General features: G+C 43.5%; 1 protein-coding gene across 1 annotated transcript in view; it reads left to right on the top strand.

The window, feature by feature from the left end:
• The window catches only part of LOC113481132 (mucin-5B), a 45,948-nt gene extending 31,761 nt beyond the window's left edge, over positions 1-14,187 (top strand). Inside the window, exons 30-47 of the mRNA XM_026850469.1 lie at positions 652-893; positions 1,382-1,559; positions 1,763-2,004; positions 2,418-2,601; positions 3,154-3,346; positions 4,024-4,202; positions 4,706-4,775; positions 4,922-5,043; positions 5,413-5,444; positions 5,879-6,056; positions 6,987-7,091; positions 8,404-8,444; positions 8,990-9,112; positions 10,039-10,134; positions 11,296-11,424; positions 12,297-12,336; positions 13,109-13,232; positions 13,816-14,187. Of these exons, the coding sequence (XP_026706270.1) occupies positions 652-893; positions 1,382-1,559; positions 1,763-2,004; positions 2,418-2,601; positions 3,154-3,346; positions 4,024-4,202; positions 4,706-4,775; positions 4,922-5,043; positions 5,413-5,444; positions 5,879-6,056; positions 6,987-7,091; positions 8,404-8,444; positions 8,990-9,112; positions 10,039-10,134; positions 11,296-11,424; positions 12,297-12,336; positions 13,109-13,232; positions 13,816-13,990 (2,453 nt within the window). The 3' untranslated portion in view covers positions 13,991-14,187. The remainder of the gene's footprint in view (positions 1-651; positions 894-1,381; positions 1,560-1,762; positions 2,005-2,417; positions 2,602-3,153; positions 3,347-4,023; positions 4,203-4,705; positions 4,776-4,921; positions 5,044-5,412; positions 5,445-5,878; positions 6,057-6,986; positions 7,092-8,403; positions 8,445-8,989; positions 9,113-10,038; positions 10,135-11,295; positions 11,425-12,296; positions 12,337-13,108; positions 13,233-13,815) is intronic.
• Positions 14,188-14,399: the final 212 nt, after the last annotated feature.

Genomic DNA, 14,399 nt, shown 5'->3' with positions numbered 1-14,399 from the left:
TGTGGGAAGATGTACTGTTAGATAAAGGTGCTTCAGCAAGTGGTCGTTCAGCCTGCTGCAGTTACACTTTACCACAAGTTGTTACAACTTTGAACTGTAACACCTTCAGAGCTACAGCTCCCCCATACCCTACAACTTTGTCCTGGTTAGGATATCCATGGTGTAAGGAAGCTTATACTAGATGCTACCTTTAGTGGACTCCAACAAACACCCTGAACTCCAAACTGCTGAACATGGGCCTGTAATCCACAGTCATATATCAAAAATGAAGGAGAGAAGACTCTTCTTCATCTCTTAGTAGCTCCTGAACCACCCGTCTCCTGCTCTTTGTGAAGACCAGATGCACGCAGTGATGTATTCGGTATTCTCCCCTGTTTTACAATTCCCACTAAGTGCATTTAAGAGCAGAATTTCAGACTAGCCACCTGTGGCCTTCCCTCAGCCTTTGCCATTTGGCCGAATTGAGCCCTGGTTCAGTCAGTGAATTCAAGGAGTTGCAGGCAGACAGTCACACCTGAATGTGGCCATGGGGTACAGGCAGACGCCGTGAGTTAAATGCAGGGCTATGTGTCCAGTCTGTGGCCCATAGCCCTGGACAGTTACCAGTTCCATACACAGTCCTGCACTAACAGTTGGGTTTTGTCCTTGCAGGAGAAAATGTTTCTCTGGCAGTGAATGTATCAGGTCATTGTGCTTACTCCATTTGCAATGCATCGTGTCAGATTGAATTAATTTGGGCAGAGTGTAAAACTGGTCACGCTGAGGCCCTCGAGATCTGTGATCCAGACTCCAAAGCCTGTCCACCAGCATCTGCTCCCAGTGCAATAATCCAGGTTCCTGCTTCCACAGAGACTCCTGTGAGCGATTGTCTTGGGCTCATTCCTCCCAGAAAGGTGGGACAGCTTCAGCTACAGCATTGCCTGCAGCCAAAATTTGGTGTACTTTTCTGATGCTGGTAACTATTGCTACAGCTGGACTGTAGGTGTGGTTGGATTAGATTACTTAGAAGCATACCAGAAGCTCCCAAATAACTGAGGGAATAAATTGAAGATTATTCTGTTTTCCTAAAACATCTAAATGATTGTCTGTGGGCAGAACTACCTAAGCTGAAAATAGGAAACCACATCAGGCAGTGTTTTATCATCAGAAGTGGTCAGGACCTTGAGTCCTATGCAAAATATTGCAGAACAGAATTAGATATCAAGGTTCTGTTGATTATTGTATATATCATATTGCCAAGTTTCTAGAGAAAGAGTAGATAGCGAATAAAACCATGCTAGACAATTAACTGGATGGAGCGTAGTAGCTGTGTGTGATTTTACAGATTGTGTTACATTAATTTGTTAAGTGTCTCTCCTCTTCTTATTCAATCCATCAATAGTTTAATGAAACATGGAATTTTGGAAACTGCCAGATTGCCACTTGCCTGGGACAAGGGAACAATATTAAACTGTCCAGCATGACTTGCCCTCCTCAGCAACTGAAACTCTGTGTCAATGGTTTCCCATTCACAAAACACTACGATGAAACTGGTTGCTGTGAAGTCTTTGAGTGTCAGTGTAAGTACTGCCGCAGGAGACTCCCCACAACTCGCGTTACGCTCAGCTGGGCCTCAAGAAACACAAGTCTATATGGTCAACAGCTGTATTATGTTCATATTAATTCAGTAAGATGTAATGGAACAGAAATCCTATCTAAAACAGTGGCTGTTAAGAGCAGATAAGTGTCCTTGCTAGGCTAAATTTTTACCTTTGTCTTCCAGGTATTTGCAGTGGATGGGGAAATGAGCATTATGTGACTTTTGATGGAACATATTACCATTTTAAAGAAAACTGCACCTATGTCCTTGTGAAGTCAATTCATCACAACTTCTGGATTCATATAGACAACTACTACTGTGGTGCCGTTGATGGAGCGATTTGTTCAATGTCCCTTCTCATTTTTCATTCCAACTCTGTTGTTATTCTGACACAAGCAATGGAACACGGAAAAGAAACAAACTTGGTAAAGTATTGTGTTAAAATGAATTGTCAATATTATTTCACTGTAGTTATATTACTCTACTGCCAAATGTCCTGTCAGGACAAAGGATGAAGCTTGTAAAAAATGGAATGGGTAGGAAATGCAATTACATTGCGCTCTCTCTCTCTTTTTTTTTTCCTTTGTGTCAACAAAAATTTGTATATTCTAAGAACTTGGGAAATTATCACATAATTTAAAATTGTGTTTTTCTTCCTGACATGAGTATTCAAATATAAAATCCAAATATTAAAAAGGAATCATACAGAACTGCTTAAATGACTGAATTTAACAGACTTAATTTGGTGCACCTGAGGTCTGAATTTTTTCTGCTCTGCTTTCCATTTGCACAAACTGGAAGAATGTCCATAGAAACCTTTTGTTTCTCTTATTTTTAGATTTTGTTTGATGATAAGAAAGTTGTTCCAGACATTTCCAAGAATGGTATCACGATAACCAGTTCTGGCCTTTACGTCATAGTTGAAATACCTGAATTAGAAGTCTATGTCTCCTACAGTCGACTTGCATTTTACATAAAACTCCCTTTCAGAATGTTTTATAACAGTACCATGGGACTGTGTGGTGAGTGTCCTCATCAGCTGACGGTAATGAATGCAGTAAATTTTCCTCCTTCTTTCTCTCATCCCCTTGTAAACATCTCTAAATGCTTGCAACTCCGATGATTTCTATTGCTCACAAACTTTGATAAATTTATCTCTGTTTGGTGGAAAGATTGTCAGGAGACAGAGTTTTAAGTCACTTTCTTTTGTTCTGTTCACAGTCTGTTGGTGGATGGAGATAGGTTCTTTCTAAGCCCTTTCTCTTGGTTATACCTACTCAGTATGGGAATATATGAAATCTGGAGAGTCCTGTGCTAGGCAGATCCATCTCAGTTGCTTTAGCCACCATGAGAAATGCATCAGCCAACATGTCAGCTCTGGTTTTCATGAGTACCTAGCAAACTATTTCTTCTAGCCTTATCTTCCTACAAACAGTTCTTGTGAACTCATCCAGGACCCCATATGTTGTTGTTACCTTCCCACAGGGAGAACTTCCCTCCAGGATTTCTCTAAAAGTGTCTTCATCAGCATCAACTGTCCTTGAACTGTCCCTTTGCTTCTCTGTTGCTACCAGGTACCTGCACCAACCAGAAGTCTGATGATGCTATGAAGAGGAATGGTGAGGTTATCGAGTCCTTCGAAGACATGGGATTAGATTGGAAAGTCCCAGATCCTACCAACAGATACTGTAATCCAGGTGTCTTAGAACCAGCTGAAATTGAATATCATCAGCACTGTGAGCCTTCCAATCTGTGTAAAATCATCTGGTAAGACAACTCCCACAGGTGCCAGAAAAATAAGTCCACAAGATAATTTTGTGCTTCACTACATGACTTGGGTGAACATGATGATAGGACATGATGAAGATATGAAGTCTAGCATACCCTGAAAAACTGAGCAGCAAACTGATAGGCGTATGTTCCTGAGTTTGGCAGATATTTTTCAGCATCATCATCAAAATCAGTCCTCCCTTAGTAGTGTGTGTTGCTTGGGCAGTCCCTCTGCCTGCCAGTTCTGGAGAAGCCAACCAGGAACTAACTATAATTCAGTATCTGAAAGCTCTGGAGGAAAAGGAACACAGTCAGAATATAGAAAGCAAAGGTGTGTCTGTTTTTAAAATGATTTTGTGGTTTAAAACAGGATTGTCAAACATGCTGACATACAAATGTCAGCATATAGAAATATAGCTGTGAGCTGTGCAGGAGATTTTTCTTTGAAGGTATCAGACTGACATGAAATTGCTTGCTTTCAAAACACTGCAAGGAATGGGAGATAAAACTAATTCTTAAACTGTATGCATGTATTGCCTATCAGAGCAAATTGTAGCTCTACCTTTACCTTGAGGCTTTCTCTGGGTGGGGATGGGTTTGGTTCTGAGTTGAATTCTTCCTTGGAAGTAGCCCAAGGAAGTGAAATGCCATGTCTGTCTCCTTGCTGTGTGAAGGAACCTGACGGAGTGCCATGGCATGATACCCCCCCAGCCCTATTACGAGGCGTGTGTGGCCAGCGGGTGCTCCGAGCGGCACCCCAGCACTGAGTGCCAGAGCATGCAGATGTACGCGGCCTTGTGCGGGCTCCACGGGGTCTGCGTGGACTGGAGGAGACAGGCCAATGGGCAGTGCGGTAAGCCTGGGAAAGACCCGCTGGTGGGGAAGAAACTCCGCTCTGTTCTTTCCTCACCCACACACCTGTTTGTGTTCCTCGGGCTTCAATCTTCCCTGAGCTGCTCTGGGCCTGAGAAAAAGCAAGAACAAATCAGAGAGGTTGTTCCAGTCCAGAACTGGTGCAAAACAAGGGGAAAACAGGTCCAACAGTCTCTCCTGAGCGGCCCTGCTGAGGAGCCCTGTGTGCTACCTGGAGCTTCATCACTAGATGGCAACGCACAGCTTCTCTCCGCGTGCTTTGCTCCGCTCAGGGGGACCCAGGGATTCAGGGGTACTGTCGCAAGCACCTTGCTGAATCCATTGTCAGCTCCGGCTGAAGCTGCAGGGAAACCCTCTCTGGGCAGGAGCCTGGGCTGTGCGGACCCATGGGGTGGGCTGCGTTAGCGTGCGTGGTGCGCCCATCGTGCATCGAAGGGTACATGGGTCTGGGCTTTCTAACCTCTGCGTTGTAATGCTCCACAGAGGCCAGCTGTCCTCAGGATCAGGTCTACAAGCCATGTGGGGAAGCAAAAAGAAACACTTGCTTCAGCAGGTGGGTCATTTCCTAAGGCGCTTTTCAAGTCCATAACTTGAAAATCGCCAAGGAAGGCTGGAAGTTCACATTCGCTTGGGATGGGTGTCTGATTGCCCTGTCATTTCTGCCTTTCATTCGTTCTTGTTTATATTGTAATTGTGCAGAGAAGTCGTTATGGACGCCTTCACCTCCCAAAATAACACACCAGTGTTTGTTGAGGGATGCTATTGCCCTGATAGAAAAATTCTGCTGAATGATCATGACGGCATTTGTGTTTCTGTCTGTGGTAAGAAATAATGTAAATGGTGGGGTGGGAAGGGGAGATAAGAGCTTGACTAGAACGCACATTAAGGCAGACTGTTCTGGGTACAGAGGAAATGGGGGAGGCCTTGATACTGACCCTTTCTAGTTAGGCTGGGAATGTTTCAAATTGGCAGTTTCTGCCTGCTCTTATGCATGAAGTGCAACTTTCAAGAGAACAAAGAGGAGGATCTTTAAGATGTTTTGGGTACACAACCTGTGACTTTGCACTCTGGATCTCTCTCCTTGTGACTATTTCTCACATTTCAAGACCTTCCTTCTATTTTTGTCATCCTGCTTCTGTTGTTTTCCCCAGTTCGGTTACCCCTAAAGTAATCTGTAATTCATTTTATAGGTTGCACTGCACAAGATGGGTCAGTGAAACAGGTAAGAAAAAGGAAAACACTGTATACTATACACTGTATACACTGTATACTGGGTGCTGTGACCTCCTGTAAAAATGACTGCATGAGTTTCTTCTTTTAATTCTAAGCTTCAATATCAATGAACTGCAATGACAGTGGGGAAGAAAACAGCAGATTTCTTTAACTCCAGAACTTTATTAATCACTTGATGTACAGAAGCAGAAATAGCAGTTTGTGGGAATCACTGTTTGCTGGTAGGACCAGGCTTCCCGTCTGGAAACACGTAAACCTGCAAAGGAAGGTGCCGGATAATAGCACTTTTTCTTCCTTCTCCTCCTTCTGTCATTTGAACTGTGATTTTCCTACATAATAAATTAGGACAACCCAGCCCTACACAGTCTTGCAGCAGGCATCCATTAATATTTGCTCTCTGAACAATCCCTATTGTTTTCACAGCCTAGAGAGGCTTGGGAGCACAACTGTCAATACTGTGCTTGCGATGAAGCGACCTTGAATATCTCTTGCTTCCCCCGCCCTTGTGCTCAATCTCCACCTATCAACTGCACTAAAGAGGGATTTGTACGCAAAATAAAACCACGTCTGGATGACCCATGCTGCACAGAAACAGTCTGTGGTGAGTAGATAATTCAGATGTCATAATGCAGCATCATTTGCCTTTAGCAGCAATCCTCAAGTGAGATCTGGTACCCCTCAGGTACCAGATTCAAATAAATGCACTGGAGTGGTCATTTCTTCCATCTACACATCAGGAGATCTTGCTATCAGCAGAGATCTCCTCTGGTCCAGCTTGTATTCTAAACTAGTGCCATGACCTGTCAGATATTTGCATTGGAAAAACCCCCATGGATCACTGGGACCACCAGGTGTTTCATAGGACCCTTCTCCCTTCTGAGAGGAGAGGGTGATCCTGGCACAGAGATCTATCCAGCAAGGGAGGATGTGCTCATCTTCCAGGCTCCCCCAAGGCCTTCTGTGGAGGTTCTTGTTATATGTTTGCCTTCACCTTTCCATTTGCACTCTCCCAGTCCCAAATGTCCACCACAGCACAGGACCTCCTCATCAGCCTGCTCCTAACCCTGGCCATTCCCAGAACCTGTAGGAAGATGCAAGACAGGGAATCCTGGCAATGCTGATGGGATCTTTTTCTGTTCCTCATCCCTTTATGATGCTGGGCAGAGGTCCATTAGGCTCCTTGGATGCCTTGAGGGACCAGTGGGCACTGTCATGGTGATCTGCCTTGCATCTTTGGCTCTCATCTATTACCTCTTCATTTTTTTCACTTTCTGAGTCATTTACCTTTACTCCAACTTGTATGTCTCACATCTCTGAGGTGAGGGTGTTTGAGATTTATAAAGATTACACCCAGTGGGGAAGCAAAGCAGGAACAAAGGCCAGAAGTACATGTCCAGGGAAGAGCTTTACAATAGAGAGAGCTTAGAGATACTTCCCCTGAACATGTCCCAGACTCCAAAAATGGGTGGTACAAGAGTCATCTATTTCTAGATGATGGTTTGGCTTACTTTATGTCTGTTGTCTATTGCAGAATGTGATATAAAAGCCTGCATTATCAACAAAACAACATGTGACTTAGGCTTCCAACCAGTGGTTGCTATATCTGAGGGTGGTTGTTGTCCTATCTTCTCCTGTAGTAAGTACCATGTTTCCTTAAGGTGTTTTATTTATTCGTTGAACTATTTTTTTTCTAAATGAGTCAAAATCATAAGCAGTAGTCTCTCACCTTCCCTCTCAGCCTTTACATTTGGAGCTTTTTGTTTTTTTGTGGAGGTACAGTAACTGCTGCAGGTTCTCTGTAGGTATTTAAAGTTATGGATCAGATACTGAATGTTGGTTGCATTGAACCCTTCCAGAAGCTCTTCTGCCAAACTATATTTCCGGATTGACATACCTGACCCAGCTTCCCATTGGCTCTGTTACTAGCAAGATGGTTAGCAATAAAGAAAGCCTCAACTAATTTCAAGTATAAGTAAAAAACCATTAGGTAAATAGATTTTTCTGTATGGAAAATACAGGTTATAGAATTAGTCTCCACTTCATACATAACATAGAATCGTAGAATCACAGACTGGTTTGGGTTGGAAGGGGCCTTAAAGATCACCCAGTTCCAACCCCCTGCCATGGGCAGGGACACCTTCCACCAGCCCAGGTTGCCCAAAGCCCCGTCCAACCTGGCCTTGAACCCTTCCAGGGAGGGGGCAGCCACAGCTTCTCTGGGCAGCCTGTGCCAGGGCCTCATCACCCTCACAGGGAAGAGTTTCTTCCACGTATCTAATCTAAATCTACACTTTTTCAGTTTAAAACAGTTGCTCCTCATCCAGCCCTACACCCCCTGATCAAGGGTCCCTCCCCCCTTTCCTGTAGCCCCTTTCAGTACTGGGAGACCTCTCTAAGGTCTCCCTGGAGCCTTCTCTTCTCCAGCTGAACCCCCCAACTCTCTCAGCCTGTCCTCACAGGGAGATGCTCCAGCCCCTGATCATCATTGTGGCCTCCTCTGGACCCACTTGAGCAGGTCCATGTCCTTATTTGGTGCCCCCAGAGCTGGGCACAGCACCTCAGGGGGGGGTCTGGTGAGAGCAGAGTAGAGGGGCAGAATCCCCTCCCTTGACCTGCTGCCCACACTGCTCTGGATGCAGCCCAGGACACGGTTGGCTTTCTGGGCTGTGAACGCACAGTGCTGGTCATAGTCAGTTTTCCACCCACTACTACTCCTAAGTCCTCTGCGGGGCTGTTCTCTGAGCAGATGTTACATGTGGGCTTCCAAGCAACACTTAGCACCATGCACTAGTTACTTTCCCCCCCCCCTTTTGACCAGGCTACTCAGGCTAGTGAATAAGCCTAGTTCTACTCTTTGTCTCCTCTTAATCACTCACAATTCAGAGATGAGTACAGTAACTGTTTATATCATTCCTAGCACATCCTTTTCATTTTATTTTTTCTTACAGTACCTAAAGGTGTATGTGTTTCTGAAGGAGTTGAATTTAAGGTAGGTCTTCTTCCAGACACTTCTTTCCACAGGTTAATGCTGCCTGAGACAGTTTCCTGAAATTGTTATTGTCAACACTCACATAAAAATCAGGATTTAGAATGGCCTGTAATTTTTTCCCTGCCAGTAGTCTTATGTACTATTGGAAACATTACTGAATAAATAATGCGAGAGGCCAGTAGCTTGCTTAGAGATTTTACCTGTGTTTTAAAGTTGAGAAGTCAGATTTGTGATTGAATACAAATCTTAAATCTCACTGGACGTTGCAAGATTAATTACTAGGTCAAACTGAGTGAAAATTGATGCATGGAATATATGAGATAACCTAATTACTCATTTAATGTGATTGATGCACTTGGGAGTGTCAGCCTTGTGTTTGCTTTGTGATACTGACCGTGTGAGGTTTTGGCGATCTGGAGGTATTCATTTCAGGAAGTCCTTCCAAAAACAAATCCCAAACATAAGCATTCATAGTCCAGCAGATCTACTTTTATTCTAGAACCCAGCGAATTCTTGCCTGTCTCTTCTCTCCTCTGTATTTCCAGCCTGGGGCAATGGTGCCTAAAAGCTCTTGTGAGGACTGTGTGTGCACAGATGAGCAGGACGCTGTGACACGGACCAACCACATCCAGTGTGTTCCAGTGAAATGCCAAACCACCTGCCAGCAGGTCAGCGCTGCGTGCTCAGCCTCCCCGACCACAGACGATGGCTGCTGAGGGGATGCACTATAAAACTGGGATAGTACAACTGCTTCCTCGCTGAAAGATAGCAGGATACAACCTTCTACTCTATTTTTTGCAAATTCCTTTTTAGGGTGCTGGTTACGTTTGCTCTAGCAAATTTAGAGGTCGGTCTTGGAAAGATGCCCTGAGGGAGAACGATTGCAAACCTGTTAAAGAGAAGTCCAGCTGCTGACAGACAATGTTTCTGTCCTGCTGTTGGTGTTGCCCATTGTCCACCCAAAAGTTAAGGTTGTGAAGAAACTGCACGGTGGTTTATATGTTTCCAGATACAGTCAGCTGAGAGCCTGAACACAAGCTGTTCAGTCTATTACTGGATGTAAGAAAAGAGTGGTTTCTTTTCCGTTCTTGCCCAGTTAAGGCCGAAACCACCACCAATCCTAAAAAATGGATAAAACCATTATTCTTTATCCTGAAGCCAGCCACACCCTCCAAGAGACCAATGGATACCTAAAACACAGGGGAGGAAAAAACTGATGCGTGATCTTCACATATCTGACAGCAGCAATTCTTGTGGATAATCATCTCAGACCAAGCACTGGTGGTATATCGTGCAACTAATCATCTGCTGAATTAATTTACTTGGTCTGATTGTGTGTTAGCCCAAAGAATAGACAATGACAATGTCTTCACGGTAAATGAAGGGCCCAGAAGTCACTATTCAATAAGAGAAAGAAATTTTCATCTTTGATTGTCAGGCTTAAAGTTGTTCCAACAGGTTTCTAAGGACAACAGAAATGAAACCAGAAGGTTGGCCCATTTCCTGATGTCATCTCCAGCGTGGCTTTGATCCAAAGTTGCTTCATGAACAAGACATCAGGTGACATGGCTAAATAGAAACATTATTCCCACAGGGTTTCCGCTACGTGGAAGAGGAGGGTCAGTGCTGCAGCCAGTGTCAGCAAGTGGCATGTGTGGCAAATTTTCCATTTGGCAATGTGACCATTGAGGTAAGCACTCCCTTGCCCTGCACAGACAGCTGAATTATCAAAAAGGCCTCAGCATTTTTGAACTAGTGTCATACATTCTGAGGCTGGGAAGACCTGTAGGAGATTTAAAAATGTCTGTATTTCCAAAGTAAATGTAGATGTTTATACAGCTGCTCTCTGCTGTGTGCATCTCAGGCACCACTGTGTTGAAAATGATGCATCTCTGTCAGGAATGGAAATCATGTTACACCCCCACCTCCTGCCATGCAGCAGAGGGAAAGAATTTGGAGGGAATGATGCTGTTGTGTAGTACTGCTCTTGCAGAGACACGTGAGCTGCCTTCACATCATACTGCTCCGATCTGGAAGCAGTGTCATTATCTCGCCCTGGAGATACAGGGCTGTGTAGTGTGAGCGAGCTGGTGCAGCTGTACTACCACTAGTTCTGAACCTGCTGAGGCAGAAATCAGCAGCGGCGTAGCTGATAGAGTGTAGTGTGCCTCGGTAACACGCCCAGGTAATAATACATCGTCTTGTGAGCGCAGACATGGGCTGAGCCTCAGGGTAGCTCTCTGGTTTTATTACAGCCCGATACTCCTCTCTCAACCGGTGACTATTGTCTTACATGCTCTTGCTTCTCTGGTAGCTCTTGTATCTTTTCTATTCTGTATCTTTTCTATTTCATCCTTTCATTCCTTGATAATTTATTGTGCAAGCTAACTTCTCCTGTGCCAATGTACAATTTTTATGTTTCCATGAGGAGGTTTTATCCATTAACCTCAATGATGAAGACTTCTCTTTCACACTTCTTGCTTTTCTTCCACCTATTAAAATATAAAACTGTTGAAATCCTTTAAAATAACTATTTTTCATTTGTGTATATTTTATTCCATGTGCACTAACACACCTACCTTCTGGCATTTCTGTTCATACCTCTGTGCTCATTCTGCCACCAGCTTTTGATTCTTTCCACTTAGGTGGCCACAGAAGGGATTTCGCATAGGCTGATAGTGGGTGAGCTTGGCACATAACTTGCAGATGTGAGTCCTACACTTCCCAGCACTTTCAGAGTTCTATGAACAATCCAGTCCATCTGCCAGTTCACTGACTGTGTCACTATTGTGTTACTCTATTTTTCTGCTATACTATATTGGGTTGGGGTTTTTCTCCTGTTTTTATTCAGGTTGGAAAGAGTTACAAAGCTCCATACGATAACTGCACTCAGTACACGTGCACTGAATCAGCGGGCCAGTTTTCCCTGACTAGTACAGTAAAAGTCTGCCTACCGTTTGAAGAATCAAACTGTGTCCCAGTAAGTATTTTAGAGCCACAAAAAGACTGATGGTCTGGGAGATTTCTCTACTGTTTTGAATGATCCACTTCAGTATTTCTTGATCTTCCTGAGCTGATCATCCTTGTTTGAAGGAAATGTGCTTTTTCTGTCCTGAACGGAGTGTCCCATGGAAGTAAAACAAAACTATTTGCAAACAACGCATACATTTTACTTGTGGGATAAGCACTAGAACTTGAAAGAGAAGAATATTGGGGCAATAGCAAGGTTGTCTTTTTCATCACTTGAGAAACACCAGTTACAAAATACAATGGAGCAAATGGTAACTCACCATGGACGCCTGGGGGAACTGATGAACTCGATGTCTTCTGGTACGTGGTGCATCACTAAGCAAAGAAGGTGTACACGGATGAGCAAGGGGCACCCTTCAAGCCCTGGTTCTCAGCCATTAGTGGTTTCCAGTAACTTTCAGAAGCTCTGTGGGGCTTCGCAGCAGATCTGAAAACCAAAGCAGGGACAAAGATGGCCATTGACTTGAATTAGCTTTGGTGTAGGTTCTATGCAGGTCAGGCTGTTCAATTCCCGAAGCAGCTGTCACTCTCTGGGGCTGGGTGTTTTCTGTTGGCTTCAGTAGCACCTGCCTAAGGTCAGGCATGTGTTGCGGGACATCTTAATTGGCTTCTGAGAGGATATATAGTGTTAAGAAAATTCACTCCCTCCTTTGCTGGATTTTTTTTAAAGCCATTTTATAGATAATTGGTACACAAATGGGTCTGATGAGGAATCTGTGTTGGTTAGAGATGAGGGATTATACCTGCACTCTCATCATTGCTACTAGCTGCTTAGCAGTATGTGCATCTGAACTGTTCTGATTACATTTGCTTTTAATACAGGGGACAGTTGATGTGACTTCAGACGGCTGCTGTAAAACATGTGAGTGCATCAAATCACTGATTCCCGAGTCCACTACTGTTACCTTCTTCTCTGCTTGTAGTTCTGTTTCTGCATGCACTGAGAGTCTTCAGTTTCCACAGACTGGAAGGCTGTTCTTAGAGCAGCAGAGCTGTTTTGTACCTCACAGTTAAAATCCTAAACATCCACTTACAGCAGAGGCTAAAAATCTGCCTCATTCTTCCAATCAGGACACTAGAATTCTTTGATCTCTTTTTCTATAATTTTTTAATAGTTGAAATACTGTTGGTTTGAACTATATAGTCCAGATAAGAAATTTTGTATCAAATATGCTCTGTATTCTTCCATCTGGAAACTGCATGGGAAAAAAAAAAAAAAAAAAAGAAAAAGTGTCTTTTCTTCTGTGACATCCACCCCAAAATCATAGGTTGTTATAGAGTCACAAATGCCAAAATTCTAGAGTCAAAATTCTAAAGCTTGAATGTTATTTATAACAATTTCTAAAAACCCAAATCCTTCATGTCTCCTTTAGGTCTTGATTGAACAGTATCTTTTCATGGACTTACACATAAGTCTACATTTAAGCTGTTTTGCAAATAAAAAAGTACCTTGACCAGCAGGAAATCGCTTTGCTGAACTAGTGCCTCTTCCCACTCTCATTGGTTTTTCTGGTTATCATTTGAGCTGTAAAAAATTTTGGTGGGATGATCTGCCCTTGGTTTCCTATAAGATACATTTTGAAACATTTACTCCCCGGTCTGAAGAAATCTAACGGAAATGTTCTCCCACACAGGTATCGACCTGCCGCATAAATGCAAACGCAATGTGAAAGAGCAGTTTATTGTCCACAACAACTGTAAGTCAGCTGCTCCAGTCCCAGTGCCCTTTTGTGAAGGGACATGCAGTACCTATTCTGTGTAAGTAGGAATCCTTTCTCTGTCCTCCCCCGTGCCTGCTCTTCCTGGGTCCTTGTCACCAGTGGGCTGCAGCTGTTTGTCCCCTTTCTGCTGTTTAAAAGAACCTCGTTGATGGAACCGGGTGTGCAGAACAGCGATCATTAGCAATGTGACTAAATGTCTTTAGTGTGACAGGACTGCCTTATCTTAGGTAGAAAAATAGGTCCCTTCGACAAGGCATCAGCTAAATTTATTAACTACCTGTTCTTAAACATGTCCTTATGTGGGTTTTGAACAGCTCTGGTGTTTAGTGGAGTTTTTTCCTGCTCTTTGGTCTCTGCATGAATTGTTCTTTTCTGCCTTGCCAGAATGGGCCTAATCAAAAATCCACTGAAGTTACTGGGATTTTCCCCATTGGTGTCAGATGATCTGGCCCTGCATGGCTAATAGCATCCCGAGCAAAGACTGTTATGGATAAGCAGAAAAATGAATAGGAAATTTTCCTCCTCTGCTCCTTAGAAGTTCCTCCACTTGGAGCAGCAAATACTGATCAGGTTGGGAAGACAACAGGCACCAGACTGATGTGCAAATCTCATTTCTATAGGTATTCCTTTGAGGCCAATGAAATGGAACACAAATGTATTTGCTGCCATGAAAAAAGGAGTCACGAAGTGAAGGTGGAACTGGTTTGCTCTGGGCATAAGAGAGTCCATTTCACATACGTGCATGTAGATGAATGTGCGTGTGTGGAAACAAAATGCTCAAAGAGGAGAACATGAGCATGAAAAAAAGGAAACATTTCAGCTCCCATTTAATGCTTCCATAGCAAGTGAGTAGTTTAGAAAGCAGCTGTGAGTAACTTTCAAATGACCATAGTTCTCTCTTGTGCTTTTTCCTTCTGGTATTATAAGCACTTATGGAAATTAGCTAAAGATTTTACTCTAAATGTTTGTAGAATAAACTGCATTTCAAAGAGGACTTGTTCTCCTGTTTCAGTGATGCTGCTAACAGGGCAAGGTGGTTAATGTCTTTAATCCCAAGGTGGTGTATAAACCAAGGTTATTACAAGAACTCTGGAGACAGATGATGCCTTTCAAAAGTCGTCCCTGAAGAAAATGCACATTGTAAAACCATAAGCACAGGCATTGCTTCATTTCCCTTAGAAGACAAACAGCAATCACTTCCACA

Source organism: Athene cunicularia (genome assembly GCF_003259725.1).
Source record: "Athene cunicularia isolate RWA chromosome 5 unlocalized genomic scaffold, athCun1 chr5_part2, whole genome shotgun sequence".
Classification (NCBI taxonomy): Eukaryota; Metazoa; Chordata; class Aves; order Strigiformes; family Strigidae; genus Athene; species Athene cunicularia.
This window is presented reverse-complemented; position numbering and strand designations above follow the sequence as displayed.